Source organism: Malus domestica, chromosome 08 (genome assembly GCF_042453785.1).
Source record: "Malus domestica chromosome 08, GDT2T_hap1".
Classification (NCBI taxonomy): domain Eukaryota; kingdom Viridiplantae; phylum Streptophyta; class Magnoliopsida; order Rosales; family Rosaceae; genus Malus; species Malus domestica.
Genome location: NC_091668.1, coordinates 15,241,746 through 15,257,398, shown reverse-complemented (window position 1 = coordinate 15,257,398; position 15,653 = coordinate 15,241,746). Strand labels below are relative to the sequence as shown.

General features: G+C 39.4%; 1 protein-coding gene and 1 long non-coding RNA gene across 2 annotated transcripts; both read left to right on the top strand.

The window, feature by feature from the left end:
• Window positions 1–1,982: 1,982 nt before the first annotated feature.
• LOC103437396 (uncharacterized) lies at window positions 1,983–5,039 on the top strand. Its single transcript, XM_008375864.4, has 8 exons — window positions 1,983–2,194; window positions 2,424–2,508; window positions 2,633–2,701; window positions 2,883–2,995; window positions 3,244–3,355; window positions 3,455–3,598; window positions 4,070–4,244; window positions 4,770–5,039. Exons 1-8 carry the CDS (start codon window positions 2,143–2,145, stop codon window positions 4,893–4,895), a joined length of 876 nt encoding a protein of 291 aa, XP_008374086.3. The 5' UTR covers window positions 1,983–2,142; the 3' UTR covers window positions 4,896–5,039.
• Window positions 5,040–9,341: 4,302 nt separating this feature from the next.
• LOC139198370 (uncharacterized) lies at window positions 9,342–9,910 on the top strand. The gene is made up of 3 exons (XR_011583814.1): window positions 9,342–9,459; window positions 9,561–9,629; window positions 9,731–9,910. It is a non-coding gene; the product is annotated as an uncharacterized lncRNA (long non-coding RNA).
• The last annotated feature ends 5,743 nt before the right edge of the window (window positions 9,911–15,653 follow it).

Here is a 15,653-nt window from a genome sequence, read left to right as displayed (position 1 = left end):
TTGCAGGTCTTTTTTCTTTTCTTTTCTGTCAGTGGACTGTTCGTTCACCTTGTTTGCTACGGGGGCAAACAGAAAGTTTGCGTTGGTTTTGAATTCGGTGCAGGTGATTGGGTCGCAAAGGCGCCGATCTCATTTGTTTCGATTGTTGTAAGCTTCTTGGGATATAGGGTATATGATTGATTGGATTGGTTCATTCAAAAGAATAAGTGGTAAGTTGGTAACATTATTTTGCTTGTTACTCGCTCAGCCTACTCGGCCAGGTTTGTTGTTGTCTATCAATAGTGTCATATTTGCAAGTTGCAATTCTCGTGGGAGTACAAGAGATATGAAAATTTTACTATGTTCTGGCGTATGACATGCACTAGAGGAATAAGGGCATGGATGTGCGGCCAAGGATCCAATGGCCAAGTATTCCGATGTATGTGATGTTCCTTGTGCATAGAAGGAAAACCCACGCCTTAGTATCAGTCCACCTTAAGGAATAATCGACAGTAAAACAGCTTTGGGTGTATTTTGGTAGCCAGCATTGTATTGTACTTCGTCGGCCTACTCAATCACGCGATGAGAAATAAATTTAAAAGTTTTGGCCCTAATTTGATTGAGCCTCATGTGAGTTGTACCTCTCTTGTACACTGCCAAGTCCTGGAACAATTTAGTCACCTTAAAATTTTTACTCCAAATTCTAGGTACAATTAGAAAAACATGGTAATATAACATGGCTTGGAATGTGTTTAAGTTTGAAATTTGTTTCAAGCAATAGTTTATCCATCATATATAAAGAGAATGGAAAAAGGTGAATAGTGTTTTGGTGTCATCAAGCTTCAACAAAAATATTTGGAAAAAAATGCCGCCAAGACAAAACTTCAAAGGCATCCTAAAATAATGCATCAAATAAGACATGGGCATTTTCGTTATTTTAACAATATTTTTTTTTAATAATGAATGTTTTTGTGATTTGTTTTATTTTATTTTATTTTAATTAGTACCTCACAATATATTAGTAATAATGTGATTCAATTTCACTATTTTAAACACGTTTAACACATCTTAAGATACTTGTAATGCAGGTTATTAATGTTTTTAATAATTAATTTTTTGGTATAGTTTTTGTTTTTATATAATAATTAGTACATCACAATAGGCTAGCAATAATGTGATTTAATTTTTCTATTTTTAAACACGTTCAAAACATCTTAAGAGGCGTGTAATGCCGGTTATAAAAAAAGATATTTCGCACATGGATAATAATGTGATCAAATTAGTTGTCAAATGATTTCTTTTTAACAAACGATATTATCTACACTAAGGATGAGGGGGTGGACTTAGCCTCACAATGGACTAACAATAATATGATTCAATCAATTACTTCTTAAATATTATTTTCTTTATTCTTAATGTAAATTCTATAGAGACCGATTTTATTATGTGAATTTAGCTACTTTAATTAGTTTATGAGGGGTTTCTTCTAGCATGATCTAAGATTATTCATTTACTTCAAATATTTGACTTTCTTTTTGTCAATTTATGTATATAAATATATTTAAAACATGTAAGTCGCACGTACACATGCATGAAGGCTATTATTAAGTTAATTTAAAGTATGACTTCAAACAAATTAATTTAAACTATAGAGAAGATTTGAATCAAACATGCGAGAACAATTAAAAAAAAAGTTATTATTATGTGACATTTCAATTAATAAATAATATAATGTCATGTATAGTCAAACTAATAAATTACTATTTATGACATTGTATTATTATTATTATTAATTTTTATTTTTTTATCAAATGATATTATTTACATTAAAAAAATGAATAAATTTAGCCTGACAATAAATTAACAATAATATAGTTTAAACTCATAATTGGCGGAAGTCGAATCCAATGCCTCTCATTAACAAATGAAAAAAAATCACTTTGACTGCTGAACTAAGTAGTACGACTTTGCATTACTTAAACATGCTATGCGACAGCGTATTCGATTGAGTAATAAGACGTCACCCCACCCACTCCAAGTCCAACTCCCAGAAGCTCTCCCCTCCCATGAGAAAGGGATCTCGTCTGTCTCTCTCTCACTCTCAGTTTTAACTTCATTCTTTGCCCCTCATTAGGGTTTCGTTTATTCTCCCAAATTCCATCCATGGAGAAAGTCAGAAGAGCATCGCACGCCGGTTCTTGGTACACCGACAATCGTCAGTCTCTCTCTCAGTTTCTGTTTGGTTCCCGGGAAAATAAGACCCCTCTGATTCATTTTTTGGCCTCTTTGAATACAAGAAGCCGAGTTAGTGATGTGGGTCGGCAGTAAAACTAAAAATTCAACAAATATGGCTGTTTTGAGAAAATTAATTGATCCGATCAATTTGTGTAATATACATGTATACTTAAATACGCATTTTTGAGCTTGAAGTTTTGATTTTTCAGCTAAGAAGTTATCAGAAGAGATTGAAGGATGGCTGAGAGCATCTGGGCTCACTAAATCTCCTCATGTTCGAGGTGTCATTGCTCCGTAAGTTCATATTTCCTGCTTCTGCTTCTTTCTTGTTTAACCACTAATTAGTTGAAAACTAAACTTATTTATTTACGTTTATTTTGGTGGAATTTATTTTCGCTGGGTGGCTCTGGGTTTAAAGGCATGCAGGGTATTCGTATTCGGGTCGTGCCGCTGCCTATGCATTTGGCAACATTGACCCAACAAACATGTAAGTTGTCTTTGTTACTTCTCTAATACTGTTTTGATCATGTTGTGTATAAAAATGAGCCGATTATGTTCGGATAATTGTGCGTTAACTCCTAATCGAAACCGTAAAGCTTGATTAGTATGGCGAATTAGCTGTCCAGTTGTTGCGAATTGTGAGATAACTGACTAACTCTCCTTTTCAGTACGCGGGTTTTCCTGCTCGGTCCATCTCACCACCATTACACTCCAAAGTGTGCTCTTTCGACGGCCACGGTTTACAAGACCCCCATTGGGGACCTACCTATTGATTTGGAAGGTGATGTGATTCTCGTCGTTAAATTACAGTATACACCTTTAGTGATCAACGCAGCATGACCTGATCACTAAATGTAGAGACTCATGTCTATTGTCTGTGCTCCTTTCTGTTTTTCCCATTTTAACCATTGCCTACCTAGTAACAACATAACAATGAAAATATCACATGTTTCTTTTACCAGGAGTTAATTACTTTCCTGTTAGTTTTTGTGGCGGTTTTCTCAAATTTTGTTTGTTTTCACTTATCAGTGATTGAGGAGCTTAAAGCTTGTGGAAAATTTGAACTGATGGATATTTGCGTTGATGAGGCTGAACATAGCATGGAAATGCACTTGCCATATCTTGCTAAAGTGTTTGAGGGGTATGTTTGTTCTATATATTTTTATTTATTGTTTTCATATGGCAGTTCTATTCTGTAATCCTCCTTGGTGTGGCTGACTTTTTTACGATACTGATGCAGGCACCAAGTTAAAGTTGTACCCATTTTGGTTGGTGCTCTTAAAGCTGAAAGTGAAGCCATGTATGGACAGTTCCTTGCGAAATATGTGGATGATCCACAAAACTTCTTCTCTGTGTCGTCAGATTTTTGTCATTGGGGGTCTCGGTATGTTCCACTCATGGTTCTATATACGAGTATTGGCATTGTTATCTAAAGTGACTGCTATTTTTGTCCAAGATATCAGTGCGTATCTACACTCGTGCATGCGGACATGCATCTTCTGCAATATGCATTATGCTATGCATCTCTCTCTCTCTCTCACCCACACACACCGTGCGAGCGTGCAAACATGCATTCACAAACACAAACACAACTCTTTTTTATTTTTTTATATTTTTTTACAGAAGGACAGTTAGAGCTTCTATTTTGTTTGGTCTTTGTTCTAAGGAAAATAAAGAAGTGCTTGGATTCTGTTTAAATATTTCTTCATGGATGCTGTGTCATGGTATTCATTGTTATGTTACGTGATATTTGAATGTTTTGCTAGTTCTCTTCGCTTGCCATGCTTTTGTGCTCATATAATTGAAGCCAGACTGTTACTTGTTGACCGTGCCTGACCTTGTTATTCTCTCTCAGGTTCAAATACATGCACTATGACAAGAAACATGGTGCCATACACAAATCTATTGAGGCTTTGGACAGGATGGGAATGGATATAATAGAAACTGGAAATCCAGATGCGTTCAAGCAGTATCTGTCAGAGTTTGATAACACCATTTGTGGGCGTCACCCAATTAGCGTTTTTCTGCATGTAAGTGCCTCAAGTATTCCCTCTAATGCTGAAGGGGAACAAGTTCAAATAGTATTCTCGCAACTTTGTCAAAGGACATTAACCAATACAAGAATGTGGCACCCTAAATAAAACAGGGTAAAACCCTGAAAAACATTATGTCGACGATTTTGGACCTGTTTTAGATTACATTGGTGTTCTCAGTTAGAAAGGCTATGCCTATCATTAAAAAGTACCAGTGTCGTTCCTGTCTTATTGACCTTTATACCATTTTGTCTGGATACAAATAAAAGATATTCTTGGGACTCAGTAATCAAAAAGTACAATACTATAACGAAAGCAACCTAAAGATATCCCTGTTATGTGTAGCACTTACCCTTTCGATATTAACGTACTGTACTGAAGTCACCAAAATCACGATGAGAGGGAAAATGTTAGGAGAAGCATTTTTTTTGAAGAATTGAGCTTAATTTACCTAGACTACAAAATGTTTCTTCATTGATCAGTGCTCATAATTTCTTGTACTATGTTTCTCAATGTATTCAGATGCTGAGGAATTGCTCAATAAACATAAAGATCAATTTTCTCCGATACGAGCAGTCAAGCCAGTGCAAAACTACGAGGGACAGCAGCGTAAGTTATGCATCTGCGGCAGCAAAGGTAGATGCTTGAAAAGATGTATTATCTTCAGCAATTTGATTTTCATCGAATTCATTGTACTGTTCAACTAAAGTAAATATGCATTCATGAATCATAGGGTTACCGTGCCCCTGCTTGTAGATTGATACTATTATTGGATTGCCCTCTTATTTCTTATGTTTAGTGTCATATAAACTTGGAACCCACTGCAAACACAAATGAAAGTCTTGGGATGCTTTCAACAACAACAACAAAGCCTTTTCCCACTAAGTGAGGTCGGCTATATGAATCCTAGAACGCCATTGCGCTCGGTTTTGTGTCATGTCCTCCGTTAGATCCAAGTACTCAAGTCTTTTCTTAGGGTCTCTTCCAAAGTTTTCCTAGGTCTTCCTCTACCCTTTCGACCTTGAACCTCTGTCCCGTAGTCACATTTTCGAACCGGAGCGTCAGTAGGCCTTCTTTGCACATGTCCAAACCACCGGAACCGATTTTCTCACATATTTCCTTCAATTTTGGCTACTCCTACTTTACCTCGGATATCCTCATTCCCAATCTTATCATTTCTCGTGTGCACATACATCCCACGAAGCATCCTCATCTCTGCTACACCCATTTTGTGTACGTGTTGATGTTTCACCGCCCAACATTCTGTGCCATACAACATCGCTGGCCTTATTGCCGTTCTATAAAATTTTTCCTTGAGCTTCAGTGGCCTACGACGGTCACACAACACGCCGGATGCACTCTTACACTTCATCCATCCAGCTTGTATTCTATGGTTGAGATCTCCATCTAATTCTCCGTTCTCTTGCAAGTTAGATCCTAGGTAGCGAAAACGGTCACTTTTTGTGATCTTCGCTAGATTGCTCCGGTCCTTAGTGTGGATAAATATATAAATGGATAGAGATAGGAGAGCAAACACAAGATGTACGTGGTTCACCCAGATTGGCTACGTCCACGGAATAGAGGAGTTCTCATTAATTGTGAAGGGTTTACACAAGTACATAGGTTCAAGCTCTCCTTTAGTGAGTACAAGTGAATGATTTAGTACAAATGACATTAGGAAATATTATGGGAGAATGATCTCGTAACCACGAAACTTTTAAGTACCGGAGTGTGGTATCGTCTTGACTTACCTTATCTGTCTCATAGGTAGATGTGGCATCTTCTCTGGAAGTACTCTTCCTCCATCCAGGGATGGTATCTGTAACTGGTGGAGATGCACAAGGTAATGTATCAATTTCACTTGAAGCTTACCTGTAGTTTAAGGGTTGGTCAAGCGCGATACAAACCATGTAGTAGGAGTCCCCCAAGTCGCCGAGCTAGGGAATCTGCTGAAAGAGGTGACATACAAGGTAAGCAATCAGAGCTCCAGCTGATTGTTCACATTCTCCCTATCTTGTAGGCAGCATGAAGGATAAAGAGAAGAAAAATGAGAAGAGATGACATGGGATACTTTTGCTTTTGAAGAAGTAACTTTCCACAGGCTTATTCTTGAACTAGGCTGGAGGGTTTTCTGGTTTCCTCCAGAGTATAAGGCCGACTGAAGAATTTGAGGGTCAAAACAAGTCCATCAAATCTAGTGTACGTTCGACCCTGTTGATATGAGATACTTTTGCTTTTGACAGAGTAGTGGATGTATCAGCACGTGCGCTGTTACGCTTGTCTCCACATGCTTCCTTGTATCCTTCTCACTTGCCCTATCTGTTCCTAAGGCAGATGCGGTATCTTCCCTGGTAGCATAAGATGTTGAAGATGAGTACTCGAGAGCAATGCCAGGTAAGTAATCAGGTAAGAGGTTCCAGGCAGTCAGTTCCTGGCTGGAAGCTTGATTCCAAGTGCTGACTGATTGCTCTCTTTCTCTTTGTCTTGTAGGTAAGAACAAGGCCAAAGGAAAAGACAGGGAAAAAGCATGATATGGGATACTCTTTACTTTTAACCCTGATGATATGAGATATTCTTGCTCTAGTATAGCTTGTTTACAGAGGTATTATCGGGGGGAAAGAAAGCTGAATATTTCGAAAGGCTTCGTTGGGAGTGCCCTCTCAGATAAGAAGAAGGGTTGGGCATTTTGGCAGGTCTGCCTGTCCGTTGGGGATGGAGGTCGACATATATAGGAGTCTCCCTAACATCAAGTAATAATGCTATTCCTTTACCCTGCTTGGTCATAGTACGGTAGTGGGAGCTGCTAGCTTCACATGTTTTAACTCTATCAGAGCACTTTGAAAAAGTGGTCTGTGGTATCTGGAAAGCTGATGTTGCGTGTGAAGATTACAGACAAGCTTTATTCAAGGAGATCTAGCTCTTGAAGTTGGGAAAGTGGTGCCTCTTCGGTTTTCGAACAAGCAATCCTGTCGGGGATCTAGCTCTCAAGATTCGGAGAACGATGCCTCTTCGATTTTTGAGAAAGCAATCCTGCTGGAGGTCTGGCTCTCGAGATTCGGAGAGCGGTGTCTCTTCGATTTTTGAGAAAGTAATCATGTTGGGAGTCTGGCTCTCGAGATTCGGAGGGCGGTGCCTCTTCGATTTTAGAGCAAGCAATCTTGTTGGGAATGTTTTCTCGAATGTGAGTAAAGGTTGAGCATGTTTGCTAGTCTACCTTGCCACGAAGCACAGAGGTTGACACACAGGGACTTTCCAATTATCCAGCAGTGGTACTGTTCCTTTAGCCTCTCTTCGATTTTTGAGAAAGTAATCATGTTGGGAGTCTGGCTCTCGAGATTCGGAGGGCGGTGCCTCTTTGATTTTGGAGCAAGCAATCTTGTTGGGAGTGTTTTCTCGAATGTGAGTAAAGGTTAAGCATGTTTGCTAGTCTACCTTGCCATGAAGCATAGAGGTTGACACATAGGGACTTTCCAATTATCCAGCAGTGGTACTGTTCCTTTACCCTCTCTTCGATTTTTGAGAAAGTAATCATGTTGGGAGTCTGGCTCTCAAGATTCGGAGGGCTGTGCTTCTTCGATTTTGGAGCAAGCAATCTTGTTGGGAGTGTTTTCTCGAATGTGAGTAAAGGTTGGACATGTTTGCTAGTCCTTGCCACGAAGCATAGAGGTTGACACACCGGGACTTTCTAATTATCCAGCAGTGGTACTGTTCCTTTACCCTTGTGGGTAATAATATGGTAGCTAGACCTTCAAAATTTATGTGTCTAAACTTTGTTAGTGTTGTTTCTTTGCTATTCTTTTACCCTTCTTGGTCAAAGCGATGTAGTGGGAGCTGCAAGCTTCACGTGTCTCAACTTTGTCAGAGAACTTTGGCAAAATTATCTGTGGTACCCATGAGCTACTGTTGCGTGTGGGAAGTGGGTGATTGAACGTTACGATTCATGTGCTTTGACAAGGCAGGAAAAGTAGGTGCCTCTTCGATTTCTGAGATCGGCCCTCGTGATCTCTGAGCAGCCCAGCTTTTGAGAAAGCAAGCCTTTTCGATTTCTGAGATCGGCCTTCGTGGTCTTTGAGCAGCCAATCTTTTGAGAAAACAAACGCGTCTTCGATTTCTGAGATCGACCCTCGTGGTCTCTAAGCAGCCCAGCTTTTGAGAAAGCAAACGCCTCTTCGATTTCTGAGCAGGCACCTCTTCGATTTCTGAAGCTTCGTCGAGTGCAGATTTTTATAGGGGCTGACATTAAGTTCCAAAGCACACTTGAATATCCACCAGTAGAAGCTCCATTCTTGCACTTCTAAGATCTTGATTTATCCGACCTCTTCTCTCTTCAACACCTTTGAAAATGTCTGGCCCCTCCGACCGTCGTTTTGACTTGAACCTTGTTGAAGAGGCAGTCCCGCCTTCTCCAGACCAAGGAAGAAAATATCGGTAATATCGGAAATATCGGTAGTCCGAAAACACGGAAATATCGATGGAAATATCGGGATAATATCGATATCGATAAAAATTACATGGAAACCATGGAAATTGTAAGAAAAACTTGGAAATTTTTAATGAAACTTTGTAGGATGTTTATTTAGTCAATTATCTATTAGTTTATCACAAAAACTTGGAAGGAAATGCATTGCATGATGGATTTAACTGATTTAAGTTGATTATATAGCGAGCTGGCAAACATTGTGAGTGTAGAAAATATGTAGTAATTAATGAAAGAAGTTTAAACACACCATAATCATTTATATATAATTAATTAGTACAATATTTGGAGGTTTTATTTAGGATATTAAAAAAAAAAGGGAGTGAATAAAATGATGAAGAATAATGTGCCGAATTTGACAATTTAAATTTCTTACACATAAGCATGCGTCTAGGCGTTGAAGTTCCAAATTATAGTATATCAATTAACAATTGAAAATCAATACATTGAATAAGACTAAACTTTAATTTGGATGCCGATTATGTTTTTTCAAGTTGATATAAAGTAAAAGTATTGAATTTTGGAAGCCAGGAGTGTGTCAATTGAATTTTGGGTGGCGTGCAAGGTATCAATCTCTTCGTCTCTTCGAGGGCTACAACTTTCCTTTTTGTTTCACTCAATTTCGTTGCGTATTGAAAAAGTTATACTCATTTGAATCTTACCCAGTTTCCGGCGACCTCAGTAGCTTTCGAGGCAATTTCCGGCCAAACCACAATGAGTCAGATGTCGTGTGAGGTACCATTCTCTTCGTCTCTTCGAGGGCTACAACTTTCCTTTTTGTTTCACTCAATTTCGTTGCGTATTGAAAAAGTTATACTCATTTGAATCTTACCTAGTTTTCGGCGACCTCAGTAGCTTTCGAGGCAATTTCCGGCCAAACCACTGCGAGTTGGCCGGTGTGCAAGGTATCAATCTCTTCGTCTCGTCAAGTAGTACAACTTTCCTTTTTGTTTCACTCAATTTCGTTGAGTATTGAAAAAGTTATACTCATTTGAATCTTACCCAGTTTCCGGCGACCTCAGTGACTTTCGAGGCATTTTTCGGCCAAACCACGACCATTCAGACGTCGTGTGAGGTACCATTCTCTTCGTCTGTTCGAGGGCTACAACTTTCGTTTTTGTCTTGCTTGATTTTGTTGAGTTTTGACAAAGTTATGACCGTTTAAAGTGGGTGTAAAATTTCGGCCGAAATTTTGATTTTTTCTCCCATTGGGCGAGTCCCACATCGCCCATGCAAGGAATTGAGCAAGCCATTTTTCCTATAAAAGCCACACTCCCCTGTTGAGATATCCAAAGCTTGTTTGGTCTTTGGGCCATGATCAAGTGAAGTATGTGTTGAGTTTACTTAACATATTTAAGTATTTTTTTAATAAAATATTGCGATATTATCGATAATTTTGAAAATATCGCGATATTTTCGATATTATCGATAATATCGCGATATTTTAACTAAAATAGGTTGGATAGTTAAAAAAATTTCGGAACTCTAAAAAAACGATAATATCGGCGATATTTCGCCGATATTATCGATTTTTTCTTCCTTGCTCCAGACAACATATGGCGCCCATCCTTCGTCTCCCCTACTGGTCCTTATCGTTAGGGATTCCGTGATGAAGAATGATATGACCGCTGCGGTAATGGCCAGGAACCTTCTCACTCCCAAAGATAACAGACTACTTTTCAAACGGTCTGATGAGTTGGCTGTTAAGGATTCTCTGGCTCTCAGTGTTCAGTGTGCAGGTTCTGTGTCTAATATGGCCCAACGCCTATTTGCTCGAACCCGCCAAGTTGAATCATTGGCAGCTGAAGTGATGAGTCTCAAACATGAGATTAGAGGGCTCAAGCATGAGAATAAACAGTTGCACCGGCTCGCACATGACTATGCTATAAACATGAAGAGGAAGCTTGACCAGATGAAGGAATCTGATGGTCAGGTTTTACTTGATCATCAGAGATTTGTGGGTTTGTTCCAAAGACATTTATTGTCTTCGTCTTCTGGGGCTGTACCGCGTAATGAAGCTCCAAATGATCAACCTCTGATGCCTCCTCCTTCTAGGGTTCTGTCCAGTACTGAGGCTCCAAATGATCCCCCTCCGGTGCCTTCTCTTTCTGGGGCTCTACCGACTGCTGAGACTTCTCCTAAGCAACCTTTGGGAAGGCTTCCTCTTGTTTGTTTATTTTGACTCAAGTATATGTACATATTTGTAACTTATCGGGGATATCAATAAATAAGTTTTCCTTCATTTTAACGTATTGTGTTAAATATATCAAAGCCTTCTTCGCTAAGTTCTTTGAATTTTCTTTTGTTGAAGCTTGTATGTTGAAGCTTTGTGAGTGGAGCATGTAGGTTGAGGTAGTGTTCCTTTAATTTCCCGAGTGAGGAAAACTTCTCGGTTGGAGACTTGGAAAATCCAAGTCACTGAGTGGGATCGGCTATATGAATCTTAGAACGCCATTGTGTTCTGTCCTGTGTCATGTCTTCCGTTAGATCCAAGTACTTTAAGTCTTTTCTTAAGGTCTCTTCCAAAGTTTTCCTAGGTCTTCCTCTACCCCTTCGGCCCTGAACTTCTGTCTCATAGTCACATCTTCTAATCGGAGCGTCAGTAGGCCTTCTTTGCACATGTCCAAACGACCGTAACCGATTTTCTCTCATCTTTCATTCAATTTCAGCTACTCCTACTTTACCCCGGATATCCTCATTCCTAATCTTATCATTTCTCGTGTGCCCACACATCCAACGAAGCATCCTCATCTCCGCTACACCCATTTTGTGTACGTGTAGATGCTTCACCGCCCAACATTCTGTGCCATACAGCATCGCCGGCCTTATTGCCGTCCTATAAAGTTTTCCCTTGAGCTTCAGTGGCATACGGCAGTCACACAACACGCCGGATGCACTTTTCCACTTCATCCATCCAGCTTGTATTCTATGGTTGAGATCTCCATCTAATTCTCCGTTCTTTTGCAAGATAGATCCTAGGTAATGAAAACGGTCGCTCTTTGGTATTTCTTGATCTCCGATCCTCATCCCTAACTCGTTTTGGCCTCCATTTGCACTGAACTTGCACTCCATATATTCTGTCTTTGATCGGCTTAGGCGAAGACCTTTAGATTCCAACATTTCTCTCCAAAGGTTAAGCTTTGCATTTACCCCTTCCTGAGTTTCATCTATCAACACTATATCGTCTGCGAAAAGCATACACCAAGGAATATCATCTTGAATATGTCCTGTTAACTCATTCATTACCAATGCAAAAAGGTAAGGACTTAAAGATGAACCTTGATGTAATCCTACAGTTATGGGAAAGCTTTCGGTTTGTCCTTCATGAGTTCTTACGGCAGTCTTTGCTCCTTCATACATATCCTGTATAGCTTGGATATATGCTACTCGTACTTCTTTCTTCTCTAAAATCCTCCAAAGAATGTCTCTTGGGACCCTATCATACGCTTTTTCCAAATCTATAAAGACCATGTGTAAATCCTTTTTCCCATCTCTATATCTTTCCATCAATCTTCGTAAGAGATAGATTGCCTCCATGGTTAAGCGCCTTGGCATGAACCCAAATTGGTTGTCCGAAACCCGTGTCTCTTGCCTCAATCTATGCTCAATGACTCTCTCTCAGAGCTTCATTGTATGACTCATTAGCTTAATACCCTTATAGTTCATGCAATTTTGTACATCGCCCTTATTCTTGTAGATAGGCACCAAAGTGCTCGTTCGCCACTCATTTGGCATCTTCTTCGTTTTCAAAATCCTATTGAAAAGGTCAGTGAGCCATGTTATACCTGTCTCTCCCAAAACTTTCCACACTTTGATTGGTATATCGTCTGGGCCTACTGCTTTTCTATGCTTCATCTTCTTCAAAGCTACAACCACTTCTTCCTTCTGGATTCTACGATAAAAAGAGTAGTTTCTACACTCTTCTGAGTTACTCAACTCCCCTAAAGAAGCACTCCTTTCATGTCCTTCATTGAAAAGATTATGAAAATAACCTTTCCATCTGTCTTTAACCGCGTTTTCTGTAGCAAGAACCTTTCCATCCTCATCTTTGATGCACCTCACTTGGTTTAGGTCCCTTGTCTTCTTTTCCCTTGCTCTAGCTAGTTTATAGATATTCAACTCTCATTCTTTGGTATCTAGTCGCTTATACATATCGTCATAAGCCGCTAACTTAGCTTCTCTCACAGCTTTCTTCGCCTCTTGCTTCGCTTTTCTATACCTTTCACCATTTTCATCGGTCCTATCCTTGTATAAGGCTTTACAACATTCCTTCTTAGCCTTCACCTTTGTTTGTACCTCCTCATTCCACCACCAAGATTCATTTTGGTGTGGGGCAAAGCCCTTGGACTCTCCTAATACCTCTTTTGCTACTTTTCGGATACAACTAGCCATGGAATCCCACATTTGGTTAGCTTCCCCCTCTCTATCCCACACACACTGGGTGATTACTTTCTTTTTGAAAATGGCTTGTTTTTCTTCTTTTAGATTCCACCATCTAGTCATTGGGCACTTCCAAGTCTTGTTCTTTTTTCTCACTCTTTTGATATGTACATCCATCACCAACAAGCGATGTTGATTAGCCACGCTCTTTCCTGGTATAACTTTGCAATCCTTACAAGTTATACGATCCCCTTTCCTCATTAGAAGAAAATCTATTTATGTTTTTGACGACCCACTCTTGTAGGTGATCACATGTTCTTCTCTCTTCTTAAAGAAGGTGTTGGCTAAGAAGAGATCATATGCCATTGCAAAATCCATGATAGCTTCCCCATCCTCGTTTCTCTCCCCAAAACCATGGCCACCATGAAAACCTTCATAGTTGCCTGTCTCCCTGCCCACGTGTCCATTTAAATCTCCTCCTATAAATAACTTCTCCGTCTGAGCAATTCCTTGCACCAAGTCTCCAAGGTCTTCCCAAAATTTCTCCTTCGAACTCGTATCCAACCCTACTTGAGGTGCGTACGCACTAATCACATTGATAAGTTCTTGTCCTATTACAATCTTGATTGCCATGATTCTATCTCCTACCCTCTTGACATCTACAACATCTTGTGTCAAGGTCTTGTCTACGATGATGCCAACACTGTTTCTCATTCTATTTGTGCCCGAATACCATAGTTTAAACCTTGAGTTTTCTAGATCCTTTGCCTTACGACCAACCCACTTAGTTTCTTGTAGGCACATAATATTTATCCTTCTCCTCACCATAACTTCTACTACTTCCATAGATTTTCCCGTCAAGGTTCCTATATTCCACGTTCCTAAACGCATTTTGCTCTCTTGAACTCTACCCTTCTGTCCTAGCTTCTTCACCCTTCCCCGTCTAATAGGATCAAAGTACTTCTTTTGTGTGTCCCGTGTAAAGTTGATAGGAGCATATGCTCCCAAACAACTTTGAGATGAGTCGTTCGAAAAGAAGTTTCTATAGCCTCTTTCTCATTGAACACTGCATCCGGGTGCTGATGGAGATACAGCGACCCTTGCTCACTTATCACTGTGCTCGGGCCACACAGCGCGCCACTTACGGGTGACGCCCTAGCTTTAGCGCGATTTCGTTCTGGATTCATTTTCATAAGGATTCGACGTAATCATGGAGTGCCGGCTGTTGACTACCTGACGCCCTCCCCTTCCTCCTTTATCCGGGCTTGGGACCGGTAATGTAAGATAAATTTACACGGCGGAGTTCTTGGGACGCTTTCAGATAACCAAAAAATGATTTTGACAATGTTAGAAAAAAAAAAAAATTAAAAGTGCTTCTTGTTTTTTAGGAGCAATTCAAGTGCTGTTTCAGGAAGCACTTGGTTTTTCACTAAAAACTTTTCAAGTGCTATATTTTCAGGAAGCATTTCTAGAGAGAGAGACAGAAAGAAACCTTCTTAACGCATGCTAGTTCTTTGGCTTCATATACTGCAAGGTGAGCCTTGTGTATGGCAAGGAAGTGCAGCTCATCCTGGTGAAATTGGATGAAGGTATCGGATTCGAACTCAACTCTTTCCCATCTGGAATCTGCAACAATTTGCTGTTCTGTTTTTGAATGACCGGACGTGGAGGGTCATTGAACAATGTATGATGCCAATTCAAGCTGTCAAGTTAAATACATAGGTCATTGTTAGGGATGGGCAAATATCCATTGGTTATGGGTAACCGCCCATTTAAATTAAACGGTTACGGTTATGGGTAACCGTTTAGATAAATAAACGGTTATGGGTATAACCGTTTACCCGTGAAATTTAGATGGGCGGTTATGGGTATTAACCACGGTTATAAACGGGTAACCGTTTACCCGTTTATTTTATATATGTAAAACTAACACAAAACATGTTCTCGATCCAATAATACTTAACACCCAATAAATTAGCAAGGAATTCATCGGTCATTCTCTCAATAACACTACTACAGGAATGATGATTCTCATCATCAAGGAATTGGCCAAATTAATTTAAATTCTTTGCGGGTAACCGTGAAATTGACAGAAATGCTTTGACAAAAATGTCTTCTAAACAATTTTTGTAACCCAATAATACTTAGCAAATATTATATTTACCTTCATTGGTAACAGTTAAAAATATCGTCCGTAAACTATTATTTCAATTATTGGAATGGTATAAGGACTTAAAAAATTAAAATATGGCAATGTATGATGAATGTACCTATAACGGTGTTTAATTGTCAAAAAAAAAAAAAATATGACAATTTTTTTTTATTTTCAAGTTGTTAAAAAACATGTAGACGGATGAAAAAAAGGTAATGGTAAAAAAAAAAGATAAACGGGTTAAAAAGGATAAATGGGTAAACGGGTATTAAACGGTTACGGTTAAATGGGTATGCGGTTATGAGTATGGTTAACCGTTTATAAACGGTTATAGGTATGGGTATAACCGTTTAGGCAGTTATCCAACGGGTAAACGGTTATGCGGGTATGAGCATAA

Bases quoted from the DNA above. Each gene is read 5' to 3' on its own strand.
- LOC103437396 (XM_008375864.4), top strand. From the start codon at position 2,143: ATGGAGAAAGTCAGAAGAGCATCGCACGCCGGTTCTTGGTACACCGAC. The intron at 2,996-3,243 runs GTGATGTGATTC...TTCACTTATCAG, and splicing joins CCTACCTATTGATTTGGAAG to TGATTGAGGAGCTTAAAGCT. The intron at 4,245-4,769 runs GTAAGTGCCTCA...CAATGTATTCAG, and splicing joins CAATTAGCGTTTTTCTGCAT to ATGCTGAGGAATTGCTCAAT.